The following is a 23930-nucleotide window of genomic DNA, read 5'->3' as shown; positions in this document are numbered from 1 at the left end:
AAAAAAAAAAAAAAAACCTAAATGTAAGACTGGACAATATAAAACTCTTAGAGGAAAACATGGGAAGAACATACTTTGACATAAATCACAGCAAGATCTCCTTTGACCCACCTCCTAGAGTAATGGAAATAAACAAAAATAAACAAATGGGTTCTAATGGAACTTAAAAGCTTCTGCACAGCAAAGGAAACTACAAACAAGACGAAAAGACAACCCTCAGAATGGGAGAAAATATTTGCAAACGAATCCACGGACAAAGGATTAATCTCCAAAATATATAAACAGCTCATGCAGCTCAATATTTAAAAAACAAACAGCCCGATCAAAAAGTGGGCAGAAGACCTAAATAGACACTTCTCTAAAGAAGACATACAGATGGCCAAGAGGCACATGAAAAGCTGCTCAACATCACTAATTTTTAGAGAAATGCAAATCAAAACTACAATGAGGTATCACCTCACGCCAGTTAGAATGGGCATCATCAGAAAATCTACAAACAACAAAAGCTGGAGAGGGTGTGGAGAAAAGGGAACCCTCTTGCACGGTTGGTGGGAATGTAAATAGATACAGCCACTAAGGAGAGGTTCCTTAAAAAACTAAAAATAGAATTACCATATGACACAGCAATCCCGCTACTGGACATATACCCTGAGAAAACCATAATTCAAAAAGACACATGCGCCCCAGTGTTCACTGCAGCACTATTTACAGTAGCCAAGTCATGGAAGCAACCTAAATGCCCATCGACAGATGAATGGATAAAAAAGATGTGGTACATAAATACAATGGAATATTACTCCACCATAAAAAGGAACAAAATTGGGTCATTTGTAGAGACATGGATGGACCTAGAGACTGTCATACAGAGTGAAGTAAGTCAGAAAGAGAAAAACAAATATCATATATTAACGCACATTTGTGTAATCTAGAAAAATGGTACAGACGAACCGGTTTGCAAGGCATAAATAGAGACACAGATGTAGAGAACAACTGTATGGACACCAAGGGGGGAAAGCAGGGTGTGATGAATTGGGAGATTGGGATTGAAATATATACACTAATATGTATAAAATAGATAACTAATAAGAACCTGCTGTATAAAAAATAAATTCGTTTAAAAAAAAACAGAAAAAATAAAGATAAAAAAAATAAAAGCATGAAGTGCAGTGCAGGGTCATCAGCAAACACCTGGTCAGCAGTGGCTGTAATTTCTGTCACCATGTCTGCTAGCTGACCAGGCTCTGGCCCGATCTCCTGAGCAGGGCCTTTCACAGATGCTGGCTTCCCAGCAAGCCCCTTCCTTGCCTGGTACTCAGGTCCTGCAGAGGGTCTGTGCACCAAGGGCTGGGTTAGCTCATGGGGCCTCCACAGCATGTCTGGGGGACAGAGAGGATACGGGACTTGGCTCACCTTCTCATTCTGCTCTTACTAGCTACCTGGACCTGCATATTTCTTCGCCTCTCTGAGTCCAGACTTCTACATCACTAAAACAAGGATGAGTCCCTATGTCAGGGCTGTTGTGAGAATGAAATTCAATCAGGAAAGAGAAGGCTCCAGTGTCTAGCACACAGTAGGCATACAACATGTGTTCATTTCCTGTTTCTTTTACTCCTTACATAATTCTGCTTACGAGAGAAATTCAGGTGGCCTGGGGTTTTGCTGGGAACAGTGAAAACTCTGCTACTGAAAGTAACACATGTAGGAGTAGGCCTCTGTGCAAATTCACATGTACATTTAAAATACTGAGGTGACTTTACATACATCAGCAAAACCTCTAAACCGTGGAGGACAGAGAGAAGGTTACCAAAACAGACTTAACCATCTTTAACAAGGAGGCCCCCACCAAGCCTCACTCTATCAAGAGCCAGGGCTTTTCTGAGATTCCTCAAATTAAATTAAAATGATCTGAAAAACATCTGGTCCCGTTTTAGGCTACGTGGGCTTTGTTATCGACTGAAGCCCTGCTATAATCTCTCCCCCAAAATAAGAGTTTCTAGAACATTAAAGAAGACACAGCTCTAGAAGCTTAGTGAGATTCAATACACACCTGTCGGAGAAAGGTCCTTCTTCATCCTTTTTAATTTCTTGGCCTTTTTCCTTCCCTCTGAGAGGGATTCTGCACAGGGATCTGTCTGCTCAAGCTCAGTGTCAGAAATCTCCCCTGATACTCTGGCCTCCAGGACACCTTCTGCTTGACTGGGACTCAGATTTCTCTTTCCTACTGTGCTGGTGGCTGTAAGACTGAAATGCAAGTGGAACAACATGAAAGGTGTTGAGAGTAAGTGTAAGACTAAACCTATAAAAATATTTTAACACTCTTAATTCTATTAACACTTAACTAGCAATCAAACAACATGGGTAGCTGCTGCCTGGAGGTGCAAGTTAAAGACCTTACTGTGAACTGAAGTCTGAAAGTTTACCCACAACAAGCTTATTCAGAAGAAACTTCTACACCAGGCTTGTGCACAGATATACACAAATCTAAGCTGTTCATAGTGTTTAAAAGAAAAAAATTTTAAAGAAAATTCCTGGTCTTTATTTTGATAGAGTTACCCTAACAGAAGAGTAGAATAGTAGAGCGACCATAACAAAATAACAGTCTGGATTACATTAAATCACAAGATAGCATTGTTACTTGCATGCTGCCTGATGGATACACAGTAGAGCAGGAGAATTCTTGAGTCTGCCGGCTGTCACACCGCTCATGCATTTGAATACACTTAAAAGGTATACCCCACCTTCATATAATTCTCTTCCATTCCAAAAAGGTGACTTGTCAAGATTATAATTAAACCTGGCTTCATTTTAAAAGCTTTATAGGATTTGACATGTTGAATTAGATCAGATTACATGTCCTGATTTTCCTTAAGAAAATATGTTCCCTGAATCAGAACCTGATAATAACAGAGACCACAGGGCCAGTGTGAGTCCTGTCTCCTCTAAATGAGTCTTATAAACAGGTTTTTTTTTTTATAGCCCCCACGTTATGAAAAGCATAAAGAATCTAGTCATTCCCCCTAAGGGAGGCCATTCAGGCACAGAGTGGGGTGCGGAGAGGGAGAGAGAGAGAAAACATGAGCAAGCTCCTGTGTCAGCCCTCCCTAGGAAGTGAACGCTTTATTTTATTTTTAAATATATTTATTTATTTACTTTATTTTTGGCTGCATTGGGTCTTGGTTGCTGTGAGTGGGCTTTTTCTCTAGTTGCGGCAAGCGGGGGCTACTCTTCATTGCAGTGCGCAGGCTTCTCATTGCGGTGGCTTCGTGTGGAGCATGGGCTCTAGGCATCCGGGCTTCAGTAGTTGTGGCACATGGGCTCAGTAGTTGTGGCACGTGGGCTCAGTAGTTGTGGATTGCGGGCTCTAGAGTGCAGGCTCAGTAGCTGTGGTGCACGGGCTTAGTTGCTCCATGGCATTTGGGATCTTCCTGGACCAGGGGCTCAAACACGTGTCCCCTGCAATGGCAGGCGGATTCTTAACCACTGTGCCACCAGCCAAGTCCTGAAGTGAACGCTTTAAAATGTTACATATCAAAAACTTGGGGGACTTCCCTGGTGGTCCAGTAGTTAAGACTCTGAGCTCCCAACACTGGTGGCAGGGTTCGATCCCTGGTCAGGGAACTACATCCCACACGCATGCCACAACTAAGGGTTCGCATGCCACAGCTAAGGCGCCTGCCTGCCGCAACTAAGACCCGGCGCAGCCAAATTAAAAAACAAGAACAAAAACAAAAAACTCAGGCTACCCGATGATTCAAGTTCTGCAATGTTACTCTTCCCTGCTCCTTACACTTCCTCACTCATGTGAAGAAGGTGGTGGTGCTCAGAAGCCATAGGAAGCAGAAAAGAGAGAGCTCAGAGCAGATGGCCTGTTAAGCCTGGCTGGCCAGCCTCCCACTGTCATCTCTTCACCTGTGTTATATGCAGCTTTTGGAAACATCTTTTATTGAGGGGATATGAAGAAAAGGAGAATACCAAAGGTAGTATTTTGGGGGGAGAGTTATTAGAAATTCATGCTAAAGTTCACTGTTTAAAAACTGATAATACCTTTAAAATTTTCTTAAAGACTAAAACAATTTTCAGCTGGTTTCAGAAAATTTGGAAAATTCAGCAAGTGTTAAGTAAGAAAATAGTAAGGACACACCTATCCATTGTGAAAGGGTAAGAGGCCTAAATATTCCTCTGTGCTGTAAACCCTGGAACCTAGCAGCCTCTGAGATGTAAATGTTTAATGAAAACTCAGCTGGAACCACCAGCATTCAAAGTACTTCAAGAAATACAAAGTCCTGAAATAGCCCCAACTGCACATAGGAATCTAGCGGATGATAAAGGTGGTATCTCAAATTACCGGGGCAGAGATGAACTTCCAAAAGAATGGTGGTGGGACAACAGGAAAAAGATAAGTTAGGCCCATTCTTCACCCATAAAAAAGAAAAAAACGCCAAAATGGATTAGATATCTAAATGTGAAAAATGAAACTATACAAATACTGAAGGAAAACATGGATGAATTCCTCTAAAACCTGGGTGTCGAAAAAGGCTTTACTATAACTCACAATCCAAATTTATAAGAAGATTTATAAATTTGTTCACATAAAAATCCTTTGCATGGCTATCAATAACATGAGTACCCGTGTCCCTTGCAGCGGCAGGCGGACTCTCAACCACTGCGCCACCAGGGAAGCCCTCACAATCCAAATTTATAATAAGATTTATAAATTTGTTCACATAAAAATCCTTTGCATGGCTATCAATAACATGAGCAAAGTCAAAAGACAAATGACAAACCAGGAGAAAATATTTGTAACATATATCACAGATAAAGGGCTAATGTCCCTAATACACAAGTAACACTCAAAACTGAAGAAAAAACCCCCAAAATCCTACAGGAAAATGGGCAAAGCTATGAATAAATAGCTCACCACACACACACACACACACACACACACACACACACACATACACACACCCCTTAAACATAAGAAAAGATGTTCAACTCCATTCATGATGCAAAATAAAATGACACTGAAATATCATTTCTCACCCACTAGATTGGCAAAAATATCCAAAAGATTGATGAAATATTCTGTTGTTGAGAGTGGGGAAATAGGCACTCATACATTGCTGGTGACAATGAAAAATGGTACAACTCACTCTTACAGAAGGGAATGTGGCACTATTTAACAAAACTTTATATCCATTTACTCTTTGAGCCAGCAATCCCACTTCTAGGAATTCAGAAGATGCACCTCCAACAATGCAAAAATACTTATGTGCAAGATTACTCACTGCAGCTTTATTTGTTGTTATGATATATTATTGCCAAGTTCCTAAATGTCTAAGCATAGGAAATTGGTTGAATAAACTATGCTATATGTACAGTCAATGTAACTAAGCAGTTACAAGAAAGAATGAAGATCTCAAAGAACAGATATGAAATTATTTCCAGTGAAAAAAGCAAAGTGCAAAAGGGCAATTTATTCCAGTCTTGGGTGAAATGTCGGGGGGAATACCAAAAAAAAAAAATCCTGAACTATTTAGTAGGTTTGCTTCTGTAGTTGAATGAGTGAAGCAATTCTGAAAATATTTGGATACATGATAATGCTCAGCAAATTAGTAAATGTATTCATGTAGTCGGAAGACAGATATGGGGGAAGGCAAGGGAGAACGCTGTGGGGATGTAATGGAACTGGAGATATAGGTCCGGGCTTGGGATTTCTAAAATAAGTATGTGTGTATGTGTGCACGTTTATGTGTACACATATATGTATGGGAAGTATCTATGTATATCCATGCCCCTATTTCCCAGCTCTGCCCACTGAAAGGACCTAAAAAACAAAAACAAAAAACAAAAAACCTAATGGCCATAAGCACATCTAGTGTCCAGATTTTAATGTCTAAACCATATCCCACTGAAAAAACACAGGGCTCCTCGAAGAAGTGCTTGATTACAGGGCTGGGGTAAAAGTTGCACAAGATGAGCTCGGCTGGGGTAAAAGAGGCACAAAATGAGTCCGGAACATCTTGCAATACCAGAAAGTAGGAAACTGCTCAAGAAATGACGGGGCATGTCACAGGGATGTAGGAACCAGGTGGAAAGGGCTCCCACTGGCCAAATATTTGAGCACCAAAATAATTAGGGGGCAATAATAAATTCTAAACCATTGAAAAAAACAGGAATCCATGGATCTATACCAGTACATAATACAGAGAGACAGAGAGAGGAGGGAGAGCTCTTAGTCCTGGTTGAATGCTGACTAGGAAATGGTAAAGTGGAGAGAGAGATGGAGTTGGCAAATCATCCTTTGGCAACCATCACGTGAAGAATGACTGACGCAAAAATCATCAAGAGGTGCTAAATCAGGGGAGGTATTTTGATGAAGAGTAGGCTATTTGCATGGTCTTAAAGTGTCTCTCCTGAGACTGATATCCTGAGAAGGACATAGCATCACTTTTGCACATTCTACTCAGAATTGTATAACCTGAACATAATCATGAAGAAACATCAGACAAACCCAAAGGAAAAACACCTTACTGAAAAAAAGTGGGGTGAGGGGCTGGTGTCCTTCAAAAATGTTGTTGTCATAAAAAAGACCAAAGAGACATTGAAAACTAGCTGCAACACATTATGACAGACTGGATCTTATACTAGAGGGAAAAGCCATAAAGGTAATGTTGGATCAAATAATAAAACTGGGATATACACAGTAGATTACAGTATTATATCAATGTTAAATTACCGAGGTTGATAACTATACTACAGTTATACAAGAAACTATTAAGGACCATGATGTATCTAACTTCCTCTCAGATGGTTCAGAAAAAAACAAGTGTGTTGGGGGCTGCGGTATGGAGAGAAAAAGGGAGAGAAGGCAACACAGAGTGTTTATATACAGAGAGAGGAAGGGGAAGGGTGGAAGAGAGAGCGTGTGCACACAGAGCAAAAAACAGCAAAATGTTAACAATCAAGGTAGCCGGATAAAGAATATATGGGTGTTCTTTGTAATATTTGTGACTTTTATAGAGTTTGAAATTATTTCCAAGTTAAAAGCAAAACAAAACAAAACAAACTGGAGGAGCATGATGTTTAAACAAATAAGGAAAAGTAAATTTCATTGAGGATTATCTTCTTTTTTTCTAATTTAATTTTTTTGGCTGCACTGCACGGCACGCGGGATCTTAGTTCCCCGAGCAGAGATTGAACCCATGCTCCCTGCAGTGGAAGCGCGGAGTGCTAACCACTGGGCCACCAGGGAATTCCCTCAAGGAATATTTTCTGATGCCTGCTTGCTGTGGCACAATCTAGGACTGAACTCTGTGTGTGCTTACACATGACTAATAAGTATATCGCCAGCCTAGAGATACGTGGAAGAAGCTGCCTTGACCCATTAACAGAATGTCTGATCTGATACAACAGAGTCCCTTTCCAGACAGCCAGGCTGGAAAGGATCCCTCGGAGTCGGCACCTGTTCCTCTTCATTCTTCCGTGCCTGAGCCCGTCAGCTCATCCCCTCATTTAACCAATATTCTACCCACATGATGAGCACCTCCCATGGGCCACACCTCCAAACGCCCTCCAGTCCTGCTCCTTTTACTCTCAGCCACCATTCCAGCTCTTTCCTCACGCTGCTGCCGGGCGCTCTTCCTATCTTGCCCCTTGACTCTTAAAACAGGATCCTAATTGGCTAGTCCCCCCTGTCCTACTCTTCCCAGCCTCCCTTGCCCTTCAAACCCATTCCTCCCAATGTTAGCAAACTTCTTCCAAAGCAGAGATTTGATCAGATACTCCCAGCTGCAAGACTTCCACGGCTCTCTACCGCCAACCTGAATTTTAACTGCTTGGCACAGCAACCAGGACCCTCTGTCATCTGGGTCCCCGTCGGCTTTTCTAGCTTTATCTTCCACAAGGCAGTCAAGTTGCAAAGACAGTATCTGTTCACCTTAATTAATTCCATGACATGCACTCTTCCACCTAGTCCACTGTCCCAGCAGTGGGCTTATGTGCCCCCATACACCCTATATTTCCCATCGGACTTTGCTGCCCGTGCTCCGCAACGAGAAGCCACCGCAGTGAGAAACCTGTGCACCGCACTGAAGAGTAGCCCCCGCTCGCCGCAACTAGAGAAAACCCACACGCAGCAACGAAGACCCAACGCAGCCAAAAATAAATAAATAAATAAAATTTTAGGGGTTAGCTCGGTAAAGTAAGATATAATAATTTGGTCTTTCTCTAGCTGTGGCGAGCGGGGGCTACTCTTCGTTGCAGTGTGCAGGCTTCTCATTACGGTGTCTTCTCCTATTGAGGAGCACAGGCTCTAGGCATGCGGGCTTCAGTAGTTATGGCTTGTGGGCTCTAGTGCGCAGGCTCAGTAGTTGTGGCACAAGGGCTTAGTTGCTATGTGGCATGTGGGATCTTCCCGGACCAGGGCTCAAACCCCTATCCCCTGTATTGGCAGGCAGATTCTTAACCACTGCACCACCACAGAAGTCCCTGGGTTACTATTATTATGAACCAATATACTATGACAAAATTATATATTTCAAAAACATGTAAAAATAATCTCTACCTGATACAGACATTTGATAACAGAAACATTAAAAGAATAAAACATTAACACTCAATGGATGGTCAATAAATATCAGTTAAAAATTGAAAGATGTCACAGATGTTTATTATTTAAAAGTTATTCTTAAATGAGATTTTAAAACACACAAGCATTAACATTTGTCACAAGACAATATTCCAGATAGAGAAAAGATTCTCTCATGTTATGCTGATGTTGATCAAACTGTTCTGAGTGTTTCCAAAGCAAATACAAGTTGGGTGTTAAACTACATATTGCTTTATATTAGCTCATTTCCTTTTTTATTTAAAAATTTTTTTTTAGTTGTGGCATGCGGGATCTTCAGTTGCGGCATGCGGGATCCTTAGTTGCAGCATGTGGGATCCACCTCCCTGACCAGGGATCGAACCCAGGCTCCCTGCATTGGGGGTGCGGAGCCCTAGCCACTGGACCACCAACGAAGTCCCTCATTTCCTTTTTTAGGGATGAAAATATTTTGCCTGCTTGCCTTGATTTTCGTTTTGCTGTTAAAACTGATACCGCTTGTCCTAATTCAGATTTTAGATCGAATGATTTTACACTGGAGTATTCCACAGTGACATTTACATTTTGTCTCTGAATTTCGTCTATAAAAGTATTTACCAAGAACTGTAGCCTACAGCAAATATTCAAACACTGAAACACTATTGGATTCTATTAAGACAACGTAACATTCGGATATCCTAGCAAGGTTAACAGTACATGTTTCAAAACTGCCAATTTAAGGACTGCTTCCAAAACTTACTTCTTGGAACAAGATTTGCAGGATTTTTATAAAGTGTACTGCTGTATGTAATCTCGTTAATATATTCTTATTTACAAGAATGATTCACTGTTAGTAGCAGACAAGGCCACAAACACACACTTAACAACATGGCAACAGTGACAAGCAAGAATGACTGATTTGATTGTGGCCCTTTCTCTCCTACCTGCTCCTGTCCTGATTTCAGAAATGTTGACCGTAACCTTTGACAGTGATTCCATGCTTGCTTTCAACTTTATGTCAGAGAATTCCTTTGAACTAATGCCTATGCTGATGGTTAAAGTTTAATTTCCACAGATTTTGCCCCTTTATCTTAATTTCTCAACTGATATTTCTCATGATTTGGAATAACACATAAATGTCCCCAGAGATGCCGGGGAGGAACTGGTGAATGGCAACCCTATTGGAAATCAACTGACCACAAACTGGACTCTCTATTCTGTGTCATCATCTATTTGTCTTCCCTTACGCCAGAACCACACGGTTTTTAGTCCCGTAACTTTCAAGTAAGTCTTAAAGACAGAATAAGTCCTTTAGTTGGCTGGGAAGTTCGTGCTGCTGGATAAAATAATAACCACCTTTCATTTTAAAGGGCCGCCCAGTTTACAAAATTCTCTCATTTGATACTTGTCTATAATCATTTGAAGCTGAACATGTGTTTTCACTCCCATTTTACAGGCAAGAAACCTCATCCTCAGAATGAGTGACTTCCCCCAGGTTGTGTGGCTGGTCTGGTAGATCTGAGGGTGTCCTCCAAGCCAAGTGCTCTTTGAAACGCTTCACAGCCTTGCTCCCCACCCCATCTTCCCAGGGCAAAATGAACTGGAAAAATCTGGGTAAGTGGGAGCTAGGAAATGCATTTTTATTGTTTTCACAAACTCTCATGTTGAATTCAAATTCCACGAGCATGACTGTTCCTGTGTTTTTGGGCACGGTCTGGATGGATGAGGGGAGGATGTCAGATAGCCTAGGCCCAATTCAGAAGGCAATTCCTTAGAGATGGCTGATCAACTGTGATTCTTATTTCTAATAAAGAAGTTGAGTTTGAAAAGCAAAATCAACATTAAGTACGGCATGTCTGTATGATAGTACCCAGGAATAAAGAACGTCTCTTGTGGAATGAATGGTGGGGGGTGGAGAGAATATACAAATGTGTTGTATATGTGACCACTCAGTTTATTTATAACTTAGCCTAAAGGAGAGAAAACTTGGTTCTGGGTTACAAAGAAACCATGGCATTCAATCAGAAAAACTTTTTATAAGAATGTGGTTTGAACCTGGTTAAACAATCCCTTATTGCTAACTCACTTTAATTCAACACAGAAAAGATTAATCAATAACAAACATGAAAGACATTAATACAAATTCCTAAATTTAAGAACCTACACTCAACATACAACTAATTGGAGCTGAATTCAGAACATCTGAAATTTTCAGAGGCTATGATGAAATTTAATTTTGCAACTAAAATTTACTTTTGGCTCCAATGAAAGGATTTACTAATCATGCCAGTAATATAATCAAACCAAAACGACTTCTCCCCATACCAAAAGCCCAAATACTTTAGAAAATAAACTGCTTTTTAAAAATTTCCAGGAAGTTAAACACGACCAATTGAACGCAGGTATTTATCTGTAGGGAGACAGAAATATCCTTACAAAGGCACAGAGAACAGGAGAGGCAGCAGGAGAGGACGGGATGTCAGCTCACCTTGGAGACACACTCTCTGGAGAGGACAAGTAAGGGGAAGAGTGCCAAAGAGTGTTGCAATACAGGGGGAACAGAAATCTAAGTGCTGTATAAAAAGCTGATGCACCCGATAGAGCCCTGCAAAGTCTCAGCAAATAACAGGCACCAGATCCCTGGAAGAAGCAGATGATAAGATGATAAGGACTGTGCTACGCCAACAGGGGGAAAGGCTGTCCTAGGATCCTCACCCCCATCCCTGTGAAGCCAGGGGACTAGCATTCCCCTGAGGCCAATAGGAGCTGGACAGGAGGTTTTATCTCTGGAGAAACTGATCCCCTCAGAGAGGCACCAAGTCCAGCAGTGGAGAGTGGGATCAAGCACTTAAGAACTTTCTAAATGGGGAAGTAGCATCCTCCACATACTGAGAAGTGAGGTCTCCAGCTTCCTTCCACCAATCAGTACCCAGAGCACCAGCAGTCAGGCTTATCTCCCCCAAGCTGCAAATCAGAAAATCAATTTCTAAAAGAACTGAGTCGTTACAGCTAGTATCATACTTAATGCTGAATGCTTTTGCCCTAAGATCAGGAACAAGACACCGATGTTGGCTCTTGCCACTTTTATTCAACACTGTACTAGAGGCCCTTGCCAGTGCAATAAGGCAAGAGAAAGAAATGAAATTCATAAGGTCCAATGGACAGAGATAAATACGATTGCCTTTTTTTACAGATATGATTGTCTAAACAGAAAATACCAAACAGTCTACAAAAAGTTATTAGAACTAATAAGTGAATTTAGTAAGATCCAAGGATACAAGGTCAAAATAGATAAATCAACTGCATTTCTTTCTATTAGCAATGAACGAATGGAAATTGAACTTTAAAAATATATGACTTACAATAGCATCAAAAAGTAAAATACTTAGGGGCAACTTCAATAAAGCAATATGTAAAATTTGCATAATGGAAAATATAATACTCCGATATGAGAAATCAAAGAAAACCTAAATAAGTGAAAAGATACACCATGTTCATAGGTGGGAAGACTCAATAAATTCTCCCCAAAATGATATTATAGATTCAACACAATCCCCATCAAAGTCCCAGCAAGCTTTTTGTACAAATCAACAGACTGACTCTAAACTTTTTGTGGAAATGTGAAGGAATTAGAATAAGCATTGTTTTGGCTTCCCTGGTGGCACAGTGGTTAAGAATCCACCTGCCAATGCAGGGGACATGGGTTCGAGCCCTGGTCCGGGAGGACCCCACATGCCGTGGAGCAACTAAGCCCATGCCCCACAACTACTGAGCCCACGAGCCACAACTACTGAGCCTGTGTGCCACAACTACTGAAGCTCATGCACCTAGAGCCTGTGCTTTGCAACAAGAGAAGCCACTGCAATGAGAAGCCTGCACACCACAACAAAGAGTAGCCCCCTCTCTTCACAGCTAGAGAAAGCCCACGCGCAGCAACAAAGACCCAACGCAGCCAAAAATAAATAAATTTTAAAAAAATAATAAGCACTTTTTAAAAAGAAGAAAATAGTTGAAGGATCTACTATATGATTTCAAGACTCACTATAAAGCTTTTCCATAAAAAAAAAAAAAAAAAAAAAAAAGCTTTACTATAAGTCAAGACAATGTGGAACTGGTCTAAGGAAAGACATATAGATCAATGGAATACAACAGAATCTAGAAATAGACCACATACAAAAATGGCCAACTAGTTTTTGACAAAGGAGTCAAGGTACAGTAATTGAACAGAGAAAGGACAGTATTCTCAAAAAATTGTGCCAGAACAAAGGACACCTATATGCAAAAAAATGAACTTGTACTCATGCCTCACACTGTACCTAAAAATTAACTCGAAATAGATCGTATACCTAAACATTAAACCAAAAAACACTATAAAACTTATAGAAAAAAAAATCTTATGACCCTAGTTTAGCCAAAGATTTCTTAAGTAGATTGCAAAAAGCACAAGCCCTAAAGAAAAGCATAAGCCTCAGAGAAAAGATACATAATTACAAAGCCAGCTTCTCATCTCATCACTCTACAGAGCAAAACCATCAGTAAGTTCTGCCTCCAAGAACTTCTCATCCCTTTCTAGTTCTTTCTTAAGTAGTGGCTGCCCCCAAATAGTCACATTTTTGAAGAAAGGCTTCGATAGACAAAAACCAAAACAGACCAATATTCACAGAGGAAAAACTCTGAGGAAACAGAGACAACATAGAGAGCTGAGGAAAACTTTAAAAACAACCGGCAGTTCTTGCTTTGCACACAGTACAGGATCATAAAAATGGACTAGACTACTGTATTTGCAAGCCAATGGATAAACAGAAAAATGAAGAAGTGGCAATAAGTACATTACTTGGAAACAAGGTAAATTATCAAAAGAAAGAGTTGAAACTGGTTGCCTCTGAGGGACAGAATGTGGGTGGCAGGGGACTGCTGCTTTTTATTATAATTTAAAAAAATATTATTTGGCTTTAAAAAACAATGCTCAAATATTTCATTGAAAATATTTTAAAAGAAAAAAACTGCCAAGGACTTCACAAAGATCCACTTAACGTGTGACAAACCACTATGCCAACAGTAAATCACTACTTGTCTGGTTATGTTAAATGGGTATACACAGCTCTGTTACTTAATTGGCTTTGTGACCTTGAGTAAGACACAGTTTCTCTGACCACACCCTCCCCAGTTCTCCTTTGTAACATCGTGGAGGGTGGACTAGATCACCTCCAGGTCCCTTCCAGCTCCACAAGTATGTGGCTTTATCAGGTAACACTGTTGTTCACACAGTTATAGGTGCCGCTCATTCCTTAAAAGAATGTATCTGCTATTGTACATCAACTATATCTCAATTAAAAACAAAAAAGAATCTCCTACGCGGTGGCGGGGGGCTTCCCTGGTGGCACAGTGGTTGAGAGTCTGCCTGCCAATGCAGGGGACATGGGTTCGTGCCCCGGTCCGGGAAGATCCCACATGCCACGGAGCGGCTGGGCCCGTGAGCCATGGCCACTGGGCCTGCGCGTCCGGAGCCTGTGCTCCGCAACCCGAGGGGCCACAACACTGAGAGACCACTTACCGCAAAAAAAAAAAAAAAAAGAATCTCCTACAATCTAGACTAATCTTCAGCCCCCGCTTCCATTCACATGAATTAGTGCAGTATTCCATAGTTACTAGCATTTGTAAGTAGAAATGACACATAAGAAAAAAAATTCAAAGACAGAACAACAAATTTTATAGCATGAGTATCTTTTCTTTTTTTTTTTTGCGGTACGCGGGCCTCTCACTGCCGTGGCCTCTCCCGTTGCAGAGCACAGGCTCCGGACGCACAGGCTCAGCGGCCATGGCTCACGGGCCCAGCCGCTCCGCGGCATGCAGGATCCTCCCAGACTGGGGGAAGAACCCGTGCCCCCCGCATCGGCAGGCGGACTCCCAACCACTGCGCCACCAGGGAAGCCCTAGCATAAGTATCTTAATCCTATATGTTTTGGAAGACATTTCACCTCTTTGGAAATTGTCATCCTTGGTTGTTCCTAGTTTTCTCATAAACCCAGTAAACCCAACCTGAGAAGGAATAAACTCCATAATGTCAACTGAACAGGCTCAAATTTGGAAGTAAACTACTGTTTCACAAATGATGACAGAGGAAAGGGGTAGGTGGGGTTTTCTTACTCATGAAAGGATCCAACTCTCCCTCTCTGCTTGGGCACCCAAACTTTATCTGATGCCCACTGTAGCCAAATGATCTGCGCTAACGGAGGGAGAGACACTAGGGAAGAAAGAAGAGAACAGAAAGAAACCTAGTGACCATGTGGACAGTGCTACTCTAAATTCTAATAGCATCACTATACTCACTAATTTAGCTATCCTAAAGGGACATTCACATTACATATTTAGTCAAATTAATGATGAGATGACAAAGTAAAGACAAGACCCAAATCAAAACCTCTGAATTTATGCTTTTCAACTGGAAAGAATCAAAGAATATAGCTATGATTCTAAAGTAGCATCAATAAAGTAAATATTATTCTTATGAGTATTAACGGATTATACTGAAACAAGGTAAAATATAGTACTCTTATTACTTGGTGAAGTATTGCCACTGAAATCAATTACAGATGTTTATCCTGAAAGATGCTACTATGAGGGTTGCAGACTCAAATACTGCTAATGGTTATTCAAAAATAAATTTATGGTTGAATTGGAACCTGTGGACACTTTTATCATATTCATTAGCAACAGTTTTTTAAAGACACAGAAGGCTACTGTTTTAATACAAATGAGTACAAAATCATCTCCATTTAGTGCTTTAGCACTAACAATTTGATCTGACGAATCGACTAGGATGGCTTTACCCGGAGAAGAGAACAGGGTACTTCCTGATGGGCTGCTCCTGACATGGAGAACATCAGTTCAGCTCCCTGAGGACAGAGGACCACCCACCCGATGTTCTGACACCAAGAAACCACATGCTTCTTGCATCCTGGTTTGGTTTTTGAAGACCCTTCTGGGGGTAATTTGTGACTACAGCAAACTAGAAACTAATCCCTTCCAAGAATTTAGAATCATTCATTTAAGATGATGAACTAATGTACCTCATGGTCATTCCCAAGAATTCCCCAATTCTTTACATCAACTGTTTGACAACTGATTAACACTCAAAAAAGGGTGGTCTGAATACTGATTTCTGTAGCATCACATGAGTTTGACTTCCTTTTAAATTACTTTCCCTTAAAATATGTGATTAGGCAAGCATGAATGGACTTCTGACTTGAGATTTTCCAAGGCATCCACAGTCAGTCTACTCCCACCTTCATATGGCTCTTTCACTCTAAGTAGCAGGTAAGAATAAAATAAGCTGGATGCTGGTATGATTATGAAAAGAATGTCATTCCACCCTGCCTGACCTTTAGCAAAGCAAGTGAAAGTATTCCAAGCATGGCCTTATATTGTTCAAAAGGGAAAAAGCAGTCTGCACGGCCTTCTCCAATCAGAAGCTGGGTAGGAAGACGTGTTCCTAGTGTATTATGGGTTCTCTTGTTCACTCGTGTATTTAAACCTTTCTCTGAGTGACCATAACGCATCATTGGTTAGGTGCTGGAACGTTAATATGAGTAAACAACAACTCCCAACTTTATCTTTTTACTTCCTATAGAGTCCCCAAGGCAAAGAAATCCCAAGGATTCCATGTGGCATGGAAAGCATGTCAGAAGGCATTTCTGGTAGTGGGGAAGGATCACAAATGGATATGTGAGAAGACAGCAGGCATTCTGGAAAGAGCATGAACGGGATCTGGGATGAAAATCTGAGTTCTGTCATTTACTGGTTTTGAGACTCAGGGCAAGTTCCTTTAGCTTCTGTGAGTCTCAGTCTCCTCAATTATAAAATAGGTTATTGTGAGGATTAAGTAAGAAAACAAAATAGCACATGTTACAGTGCCTGGCACATGGCAGACACTTAAATGCCAGTGCCTCCTCTGCTCCCTCCCTGTCCTGGAGTGGGCAAAAGGTTCACATTTTTAGAGATGATGTTGATCCCAGTCTTCAGAGGTAGTTGTCCCAATCTTTGCAAAGCATCAGGAAAGGAGGTGAGGAAGAGAAAGAGGAGTAGAGGAAGGTGTGAGCAACTTGAGTAGGTTGAATAGCATGACTGTGATGACTGGAAGGGTAAGAGGGGAGTGTTCCCGCAGCCCCCCAGTGGGTGGGAGGGGGGGCTGGTAAGCCATCACCTGGACATCCATTTGTTAGCTCACAGGTGCCTGGAACCTGCAGATCATCAAGAACCACCCAAACTGCCCTGCTCTGTTGGAAACATACAAGGTTTCTAGAAGGCACAGTTCCATTTTCCCCCAACATTAGGAAAACGTTAAATACATAGAAAAGTTTGAAGAATTGTATAGTAAACATCCATTTAGCCATTACTTATATTCTATAATTAGTTCTACATTGGAAGTGGAGATTTAAAAATATACAGCAGATTTTAGTTCTTTTGCATTTGGGAAAAAGGGGCACAAAAGGCAGGATCTGAAGGCTCCTATCTGGCAAGCATCTGGCTTCTGAACTACCAGGGATGCAGAGGAATGAAATGAAATCTTTTCTTCAGTGATCCTTGAACGGACAAAAGGATGAATGTCAAACCTGTAGACAGTATTTAAACATGGAACTCCTATCAGTACAATGACAAACTTGGTGTTGGGTCACAGCAGCCGCTCTGCATCCTCACACCAGCCCCCAAAACACAAGCACTTTGGCTTCTGCTGGCTTACAGTGTACTAGCAGCATTTTTTAAAAGCATAAAGTGTCAAAAAAGAACTGCCAGAAAAATGAACTGCCAGCTTTCTACACCTGGAAATTAAATACAGGATTTACATATTTCACACTTTATTTTAGCTAAAACTATACTACAAATAGGAATAATCCTAACTGCACACGACCTGAGTACCTCAAACAGGAAATCTGTTTTGTATTTAGACATGTGAAAAACAGCATTTCACTTCCCTATCATCTAAGTGTGTTGAGGGCAATTTCAATTGTTAGCATCATTAAAAAAAATTATACTCATACGAAGAAAGAACGAATAATATAACACATTATTAGAAACACAGATAATTACTTTTAATTATGGTTAATTAAATAAATAACATGAAGCTGTGGAAAGAAAACATTAATTTTCAAATATCACTGCTATTATAAAACACGAAATCATCTACGACAGCACCAGCTCTGTAATCTGGAGCAAGACACTTCTCCTCTCTGAGTTTTCTTATCAGAGAAACAAGACTAATAATGCTACTTAATCCCCTTCAGGGTTCTTCCTCAGTCCTCTGCGAGGATAAAGGACCACTGCTTTTCTGATTACGGCATTTCATAATCGTGATGGTGGTTCCTACTGTCCTTTCCCTCCAGCAGACTCAACACCTCCCCTTCCTTTCATAACTAAGTCACTTTCCTCTGGATGTGCTGCAGTCCCTCTACTTAAAATCAACCAAACAATCCACCAAAGGCCACTACTAAGGGGATGACCAGAGCTGAGCATCTGAAGGATGACACCTCAGTACTTCTGATATTGGCTTGTACATCCCAGGGTCACTTCTGTTTCTTTAAAACAAATTTTGGGACTTCCCTGGTGGTGCAGTGGTTAAGAATCCACCTGCCAATGCAGGGGACATGGGTTCAATCCCTGGTCCTGGAAGATCCCACATTCCGAGGAGCAACTAAGCCTATGTGCCACTACTACTAAGCCTGCGCTCTACAGCCTGCGAGCCACAACTACTGAGCCAGCATGCCACAACTACTGAGCCCACACGCTGCAACTACTGAGCCCACATGCTGCAACTAGTTAAGCCTGCGTGCCTAGAGCCCATGCTCCACAACAAGATAAGCCACTGCAATGAGAAGCCCGTGCACCACAACAAAGAGTAGCCCCAACTCGCCGCAACTAGAAAAAGCCTGCGTGCAGCAATGAAGACACAACGCAGCCAAAAATAAATAAAATTATTTTTAAAAAAATGAAAAAAACGACAGTCTTACACTGATGATCTATGGGACTAGATATCTAACAGTCTTACACTGATGATCTATGGGACTAGATATCTAAGCCTCTCCCCAAAGAAATGTTTGAAATTTGGATGTTTTAACCTTAGGGCTTCTTCAACCTAGGATTTTTTTGGTTTTGGTTTTGGTTTTTTAAAGAAAACTTGATTTATTAAAATGAGACAGCATCTTTTTCAAACACGCACACTCTTAGGTGTAGATGATGTGCCAGGTTTCTAAGAGGCAACTTAATGCACTGGGCTATGGATCCAAAAGGCGTATAAGTTAGAATCCTGTGTAACTTCAGCGAAATTGTTTAGCTTCTCTGAGACTCAACTTTCTCATAGATAAATTAGGAATAAACCAAGGGTTTCACTGAGTTGTTAGAGAATTTTTTTAAATGATGTAAAGCATCTAGCACAGTGCCTGGAATGAAGAATCTGCTTCATAAATGAGTTTTCTCTCGTTTTTCATTGTTCTGCAGATATTCCAAAAAGCATGCTGTGTCAGTGAGCTTTACATCTTTACACTGATGGAGACAGAGAAAGAGATAAGAAGATGAGAGAGGTTAAAGGAAGAATGATTCATCCAAACAAGAGCACTGGTCATGCATTAATTTTTCACAAAGCAACTTACTACAACATTCATGAATTTTGCTACAGGGTTGATTACTTAAACTAGGATTAAACACCCAGGTTTAGCTAGTTAGTATGTTTTATTAAGGAGACTGAAGAACAGTAAAACCATTTGCAGTGTAAGGAATCACATTTTAAGAGAAGGAGGCTACGAGTAACTTCCAAGATACACAGCTAAGTGAGAAAAGGAAGGTGGGGAAAAGTACATGCAGTCCATTACCATCTAACAAAAGGTGGGGGTATACACACACACATACACACACACACACACACACACATATATATATATACATAGTTGTTTATATATTTGTAATAATGCAAGGATATACTGACAACAAAACTGGTCACCATAAGGCTGGGGCAAGAGTGGCAGGTACAAGTTGGAGGAGGCAGGGAGAGAGGCTTGGTAGATTTGACTGTGGAACCACATAAACGTTTTACATAATTATAAGGCAAAGTTAAATTTTTAAAAAGAGAATCATTAGAAGTAAAAATAAAACAAACCTAAGTGTTTACTGAGTTGGCAGCTTAACCACACAAAAAGGAATTATTTCAAGTGGCTTTAAAATAAGGTAATTTGTTCATAGCTATGCTCTAAGGACAAAAATGACAGCAAAAAAATAAAATTCTTTTCAATAATTATATTATTAGTAATAATACTGAGAGTTATTTTGAAACTATTATATATGGCAGGATAAAACTACTATACATGGTAGTAAAGTTACAAATAAATAATTAATTTACTATCATTAGGAACCAAAATTTTCAGCCTAAGAAAAAAGAGAAACAAAATTAAAAGAAGTTAAATAAGTCCTGGGGTCTACTGGAATTGGAAATATCAGTATAAATTTACCTAAAAAAAAAAAAAAGGAAGGGAGGGAAGAAGGGAGGGATGGAGGGAAGACTTTCATGCTAGCTCTTTTCATTCAAAAAGGCTGTAAACAATGACAAATCCAATATCAATAAACACCCTTCGAACCCAGATTATGGTTTCTAAATACAATTTCCCATCAAAAGGAACAGGGCCCTTGGAGAAATGGCTGATTCCAAATATAAGGTAGGAAATGTACAGAAAGAGCCTGGAATATCTTCTCAAGAATATCAAAAGTCATGGTGGTCCAATGGTTAACAATCTGCCTTCCAATGCAGCGGATGTGGGTTCGATCCCTGGTCAGGGAACTAAGATCCCACATGCCGTGGGGCAATTACTGGGCAATTACATGCACTGCAACTACTGAGCACGCGAGTCAAAACTAGAGAGCCTGCGTGCCGCAACTACAGAGCCCACGCGCTCTGGAGCCCACACACAACTAGAGAGAAGCCCACGTGCTGCAATGAAGATCCCGCATGCTGCAAGAAAATCCCTCGCAACGAAGACCCGACACAGCCATAAATAAATAAGTAAGTAAGTAAGTAGGTAAATATTTTAAAAAAAGAACATCAGAAGTCAAAGAAGCTATTAAAGACTATTGGGCTATTAGAAGACTCAAGAGACAACTGGAAATGGTTCTCACCAGTCAGAAACAAGATAATTAGAGCATCAAAAAGAATGGCAACTGTAATGTACTAAAATATATACTTTTTAAAAACCCATGATTCAAACAAACAAAAGAAACGTCATTGCTCACCTTCGGAAGGTGCTAGGAAACCAGCAAATTTTTCTGAAAACTGGTTTTAAAAAGGTGTTTTGGGGGGTGAGAATAAAGAGTTCTGCTTTTTCTATATGAACTATATCTGCAGGTAACCAAATAGATGATGAGAAGAAATGTTTTATTTTAAATAAGAGCACCTGGAATAATAAATAAAGAAGTAACAAACTATAATATTAGCGTTTTGCAACCCTTCATGAAATAATGAATCTAGCCATTGATCATTAATGGCTACTAAAACCATCAGGTGAAAAACTGCTGGGGGAGCTTCATATTAGATGAACCAGGCCAGCAACATCTGAACCCACTTGATCAATCTTATCACAAAAATAGAGAAAAGAAGACTTTTTGTGTCACCCAATGTGATGCAACAGGAAATATACAACATCATCTAGGAAACGGTCTTGCCATTCAGTTCAGCCCTGAAGCTGATCAAGTGTACAGATCTAACTACCAGTTAATTACACAGTAGTAAGGTAACATGGTATACAACCTTATAAGAATGTTCCAGAATATGGGAACTTCTACAGAGCAAACAACTTGGTTTCTTAAATCTACTGCAAAGGAGTGGGGGGTAGGGGAGAATTCACAGAGAGAAGGAATTCAGAGATTAAGACAGAAATGAGACACATCAACCAAATGTAATAAGTGAATTTGTTTAGAAACTAGAGGTCAAAAAAAACACTTATTTTAAAAAGTTTGTGAACAGAAAATCTGAACACCAGATATCTGATATTAAAGAGTTGTTATTAATTTTTGTATGTGGTAAAAGTACTGTAGTTTTGTTTAAAAATGATTGCTTATCTTTTTTATCATGATATTCAGACTCATGACTGAAATGATTTGCTCTCTATGATTTATTTCAAAATTATCTGAAGGGGAGAGGGAGAGAAGGAGTACTGATTAAGTAGGACTGGTCACACACTGACTGTTGACACTTTGTGATAGCTAGATAGGCCTTTGTTGTGTTGTTTTCTCTACTTCTGTTTATATTTGAAATTTTTCTGTAATGAAAAGTTTTGGTATTCTTTAAAGCAGAAATTCAAAAGGGCCTCTCTTCTGCTTCCTAGGATATCACTTTTAAATGAAAAGACACAAGCTCTTAGATGTTTTCTTAGATGTGTGGTGATTACAGTTAAGACAATAGTCCCCTATTTGGCATGTACCTAGATGCAATCTGTTTGAGTACTTTCTTCCCTTGAGGATAAAGCTGCATACCAGACCTGGGAAAATGTATAGGGGGCATGATGGATAGTGGAAAGAACGGGGCTCTGCAGATACCCTGGTTTCAAGCCCCAGTTCTTTGTCGAGAATTGTTTAATCTCCCTGAGTTTAAACTCTGGATTGTTCATCCAGTCAACCAAAATTTTTGGAGCAGCTGCTAGATGCCTGGCCCTGTTTGGAGTTCAGCAGTGATCAAGACAGGAAGAGTCCTGTGAAATGGGGATAACCTCACCTCCCTCACAGTGCTGCTATGAGCATCACATGAGATAAAACATGAAAGACCTAGCTCAGAGACTGGCATTCAGGAATTTATTCATTCATTTAATCACCAAACATCTGAGTACATCCTCTGGGTCAGACTCTAGGTTATGTGCTAGAGACATAAAGACAGAGAAAACATTGCACCTGCCTTGAAGGAAAACAGGAAAGTAAATCAATGATTATAGTGGTGAAAGCAACATATTTTAAGTTCTGAAAGGATAAAATTTTGGATCTAGAATTCTATATTCAAGCAACATTATCAATTATGAAGGTAACATAGAGACACTGTTACAGAGTTTATTAACCATACACTATATATGCAAAAAAGAAAACAAAATCACTCAAGGAAAAGATTACTTCCCTCAAAAAATATCTACACACAAAAGGCTGGGATATTTGGGAGATTCTCCTTTGGGTAGCAAAGCTTTAATGGCATAGGAAAACATTTTCTTCTCTGTGCGCCCCATTATGCAACTTTTTCTCTTCAGAATACTGCATTTACACAGTCATATTATAGATGCTGTATACCCGTTACCAACTCTTGGAATCAGGTTCTCAAGAAAGCACAAATGGGGCTTCCCTGGTGGCGCAGTGGTTGAGAGTCCGTCTGCCGATGCAGGGGACACGGGTTCGTGCCCCGGTCTGGGAAGATCCCACATGCCGCGGAGCGGCTGGGCCCGAGTCATGGCCGCTGAGCCTGCGCGTCCGGAGCCTGTGCTCCGCAACGGGAGAGGCCACAACAGTGAGAGGCCCGCGTACCGCAAAAAAAAAAAAAGAAAGCACAAATATACAGATACAAAAAAGTAGTAAAAATAAATTAATTAACAGCACTAACCAAAGAGAGAAGGGAGACAGAGAGAGACAGAACATATATGCGGTAAATTTTTAATCTTTTTTAGAAGTGAACAAGATATAGAGAGACAGAATATATACGTGTTAAATTTTTAATTTTTTTAGAAGTGAACAAGATATATTAGTCAAAGAAGATGAGAAATAGAGGTATAATTTAAAAGTATAGTGATAATAGATAATGAAGAAAATGATAACAGTAGCTGCCACTGGGAAAAAGAACTGGGAATGTGGAGCCAGGATTTTCCCCCCTTCATTTCATATTCTCCTGTACTATGTGAAATTTTTAAAATTATGTGCATTTATCACTCCAATGGTTTAAAAAGTGTCACAGGAAAACACTTTTTCTGCTAAAATATATGTAACTCACAAGATCTACAGTCAATCTGCCAACATGTACTCTGCCCAAATACAAGAAAGATATTAAGGTAGCTAGACTAGATAATTTTTATAGTCCTTTCCAGAAGCTAAGGGATATGCAAATTGTGGAGATGTCATTTGGTTAATATAAAGACACAGATGTAAAGTCAGTTCCTAAGCTATAGAACCAAGAAGAGAGCAAGAACTAAAAAAAGGAAATTTCCCCAGGAAAATGCAGCTGAGAACCAGGAAGAGGGAAGCAGTCAAAGCTAAATGGAGATTCCTGCAGTAGAACCAGGGGCAAGCAAAAAGAAACAAGGGATGTCAACACTGAGAGGAAGTGAGGGGCCCCCATGGTAAG

General features: G+C 40.3%; 1 protein-coding gene across 4 annotated transcripts in view; it reads right to left on the bottom strand.

Annotated features, from left to right (window-relative positions):
• Window positions 1-23930, bottom strand: part of PARN (poly(A)-specific ribonuclease) — a 163208-nt gene that overhangs the window by 13790 nt on the left and 125488 nt on the right. For 3 of the 4 annotated variants that reach the window (XM_024744566.1, XM_024744565.1, XM_024744567.1), the window contains one exon: window positions 2048-2241. The exons of the other annotated variant lie outside the window; for it this stretch is intronic. In XM_024744566.1, the coding sequence (XP_024600334.1) occupies window positions 2048-2241 (194 nt within the window). The remainder of the gene's footprint in view (window positions 1-2047; window positions 2242-23930) is intronic. 4 annotated transcript variants of the gene reach the window in all.

This window comes from Neophocaena asiaeorientalis, unplaced genomic scaffold (assembly GCF_003031525.2).
Source record: "Neophocaena asiaeorientalis asiaeorientalis breed wild unplaced genomic scaffold, Neophocaena_asiaeorientalis_V1.1 scaffold91, whole genome shotgun sequence".
NCBI lineage: Eukaryota > Metazoa > Chordata > Mammalia > Artiodactyla > Phocoenidae > Neophocaena > Neophocaena asiaeorientalis.
This window is presented reverse-complemented; position numbering and strand designations above follow the sequence as displayed.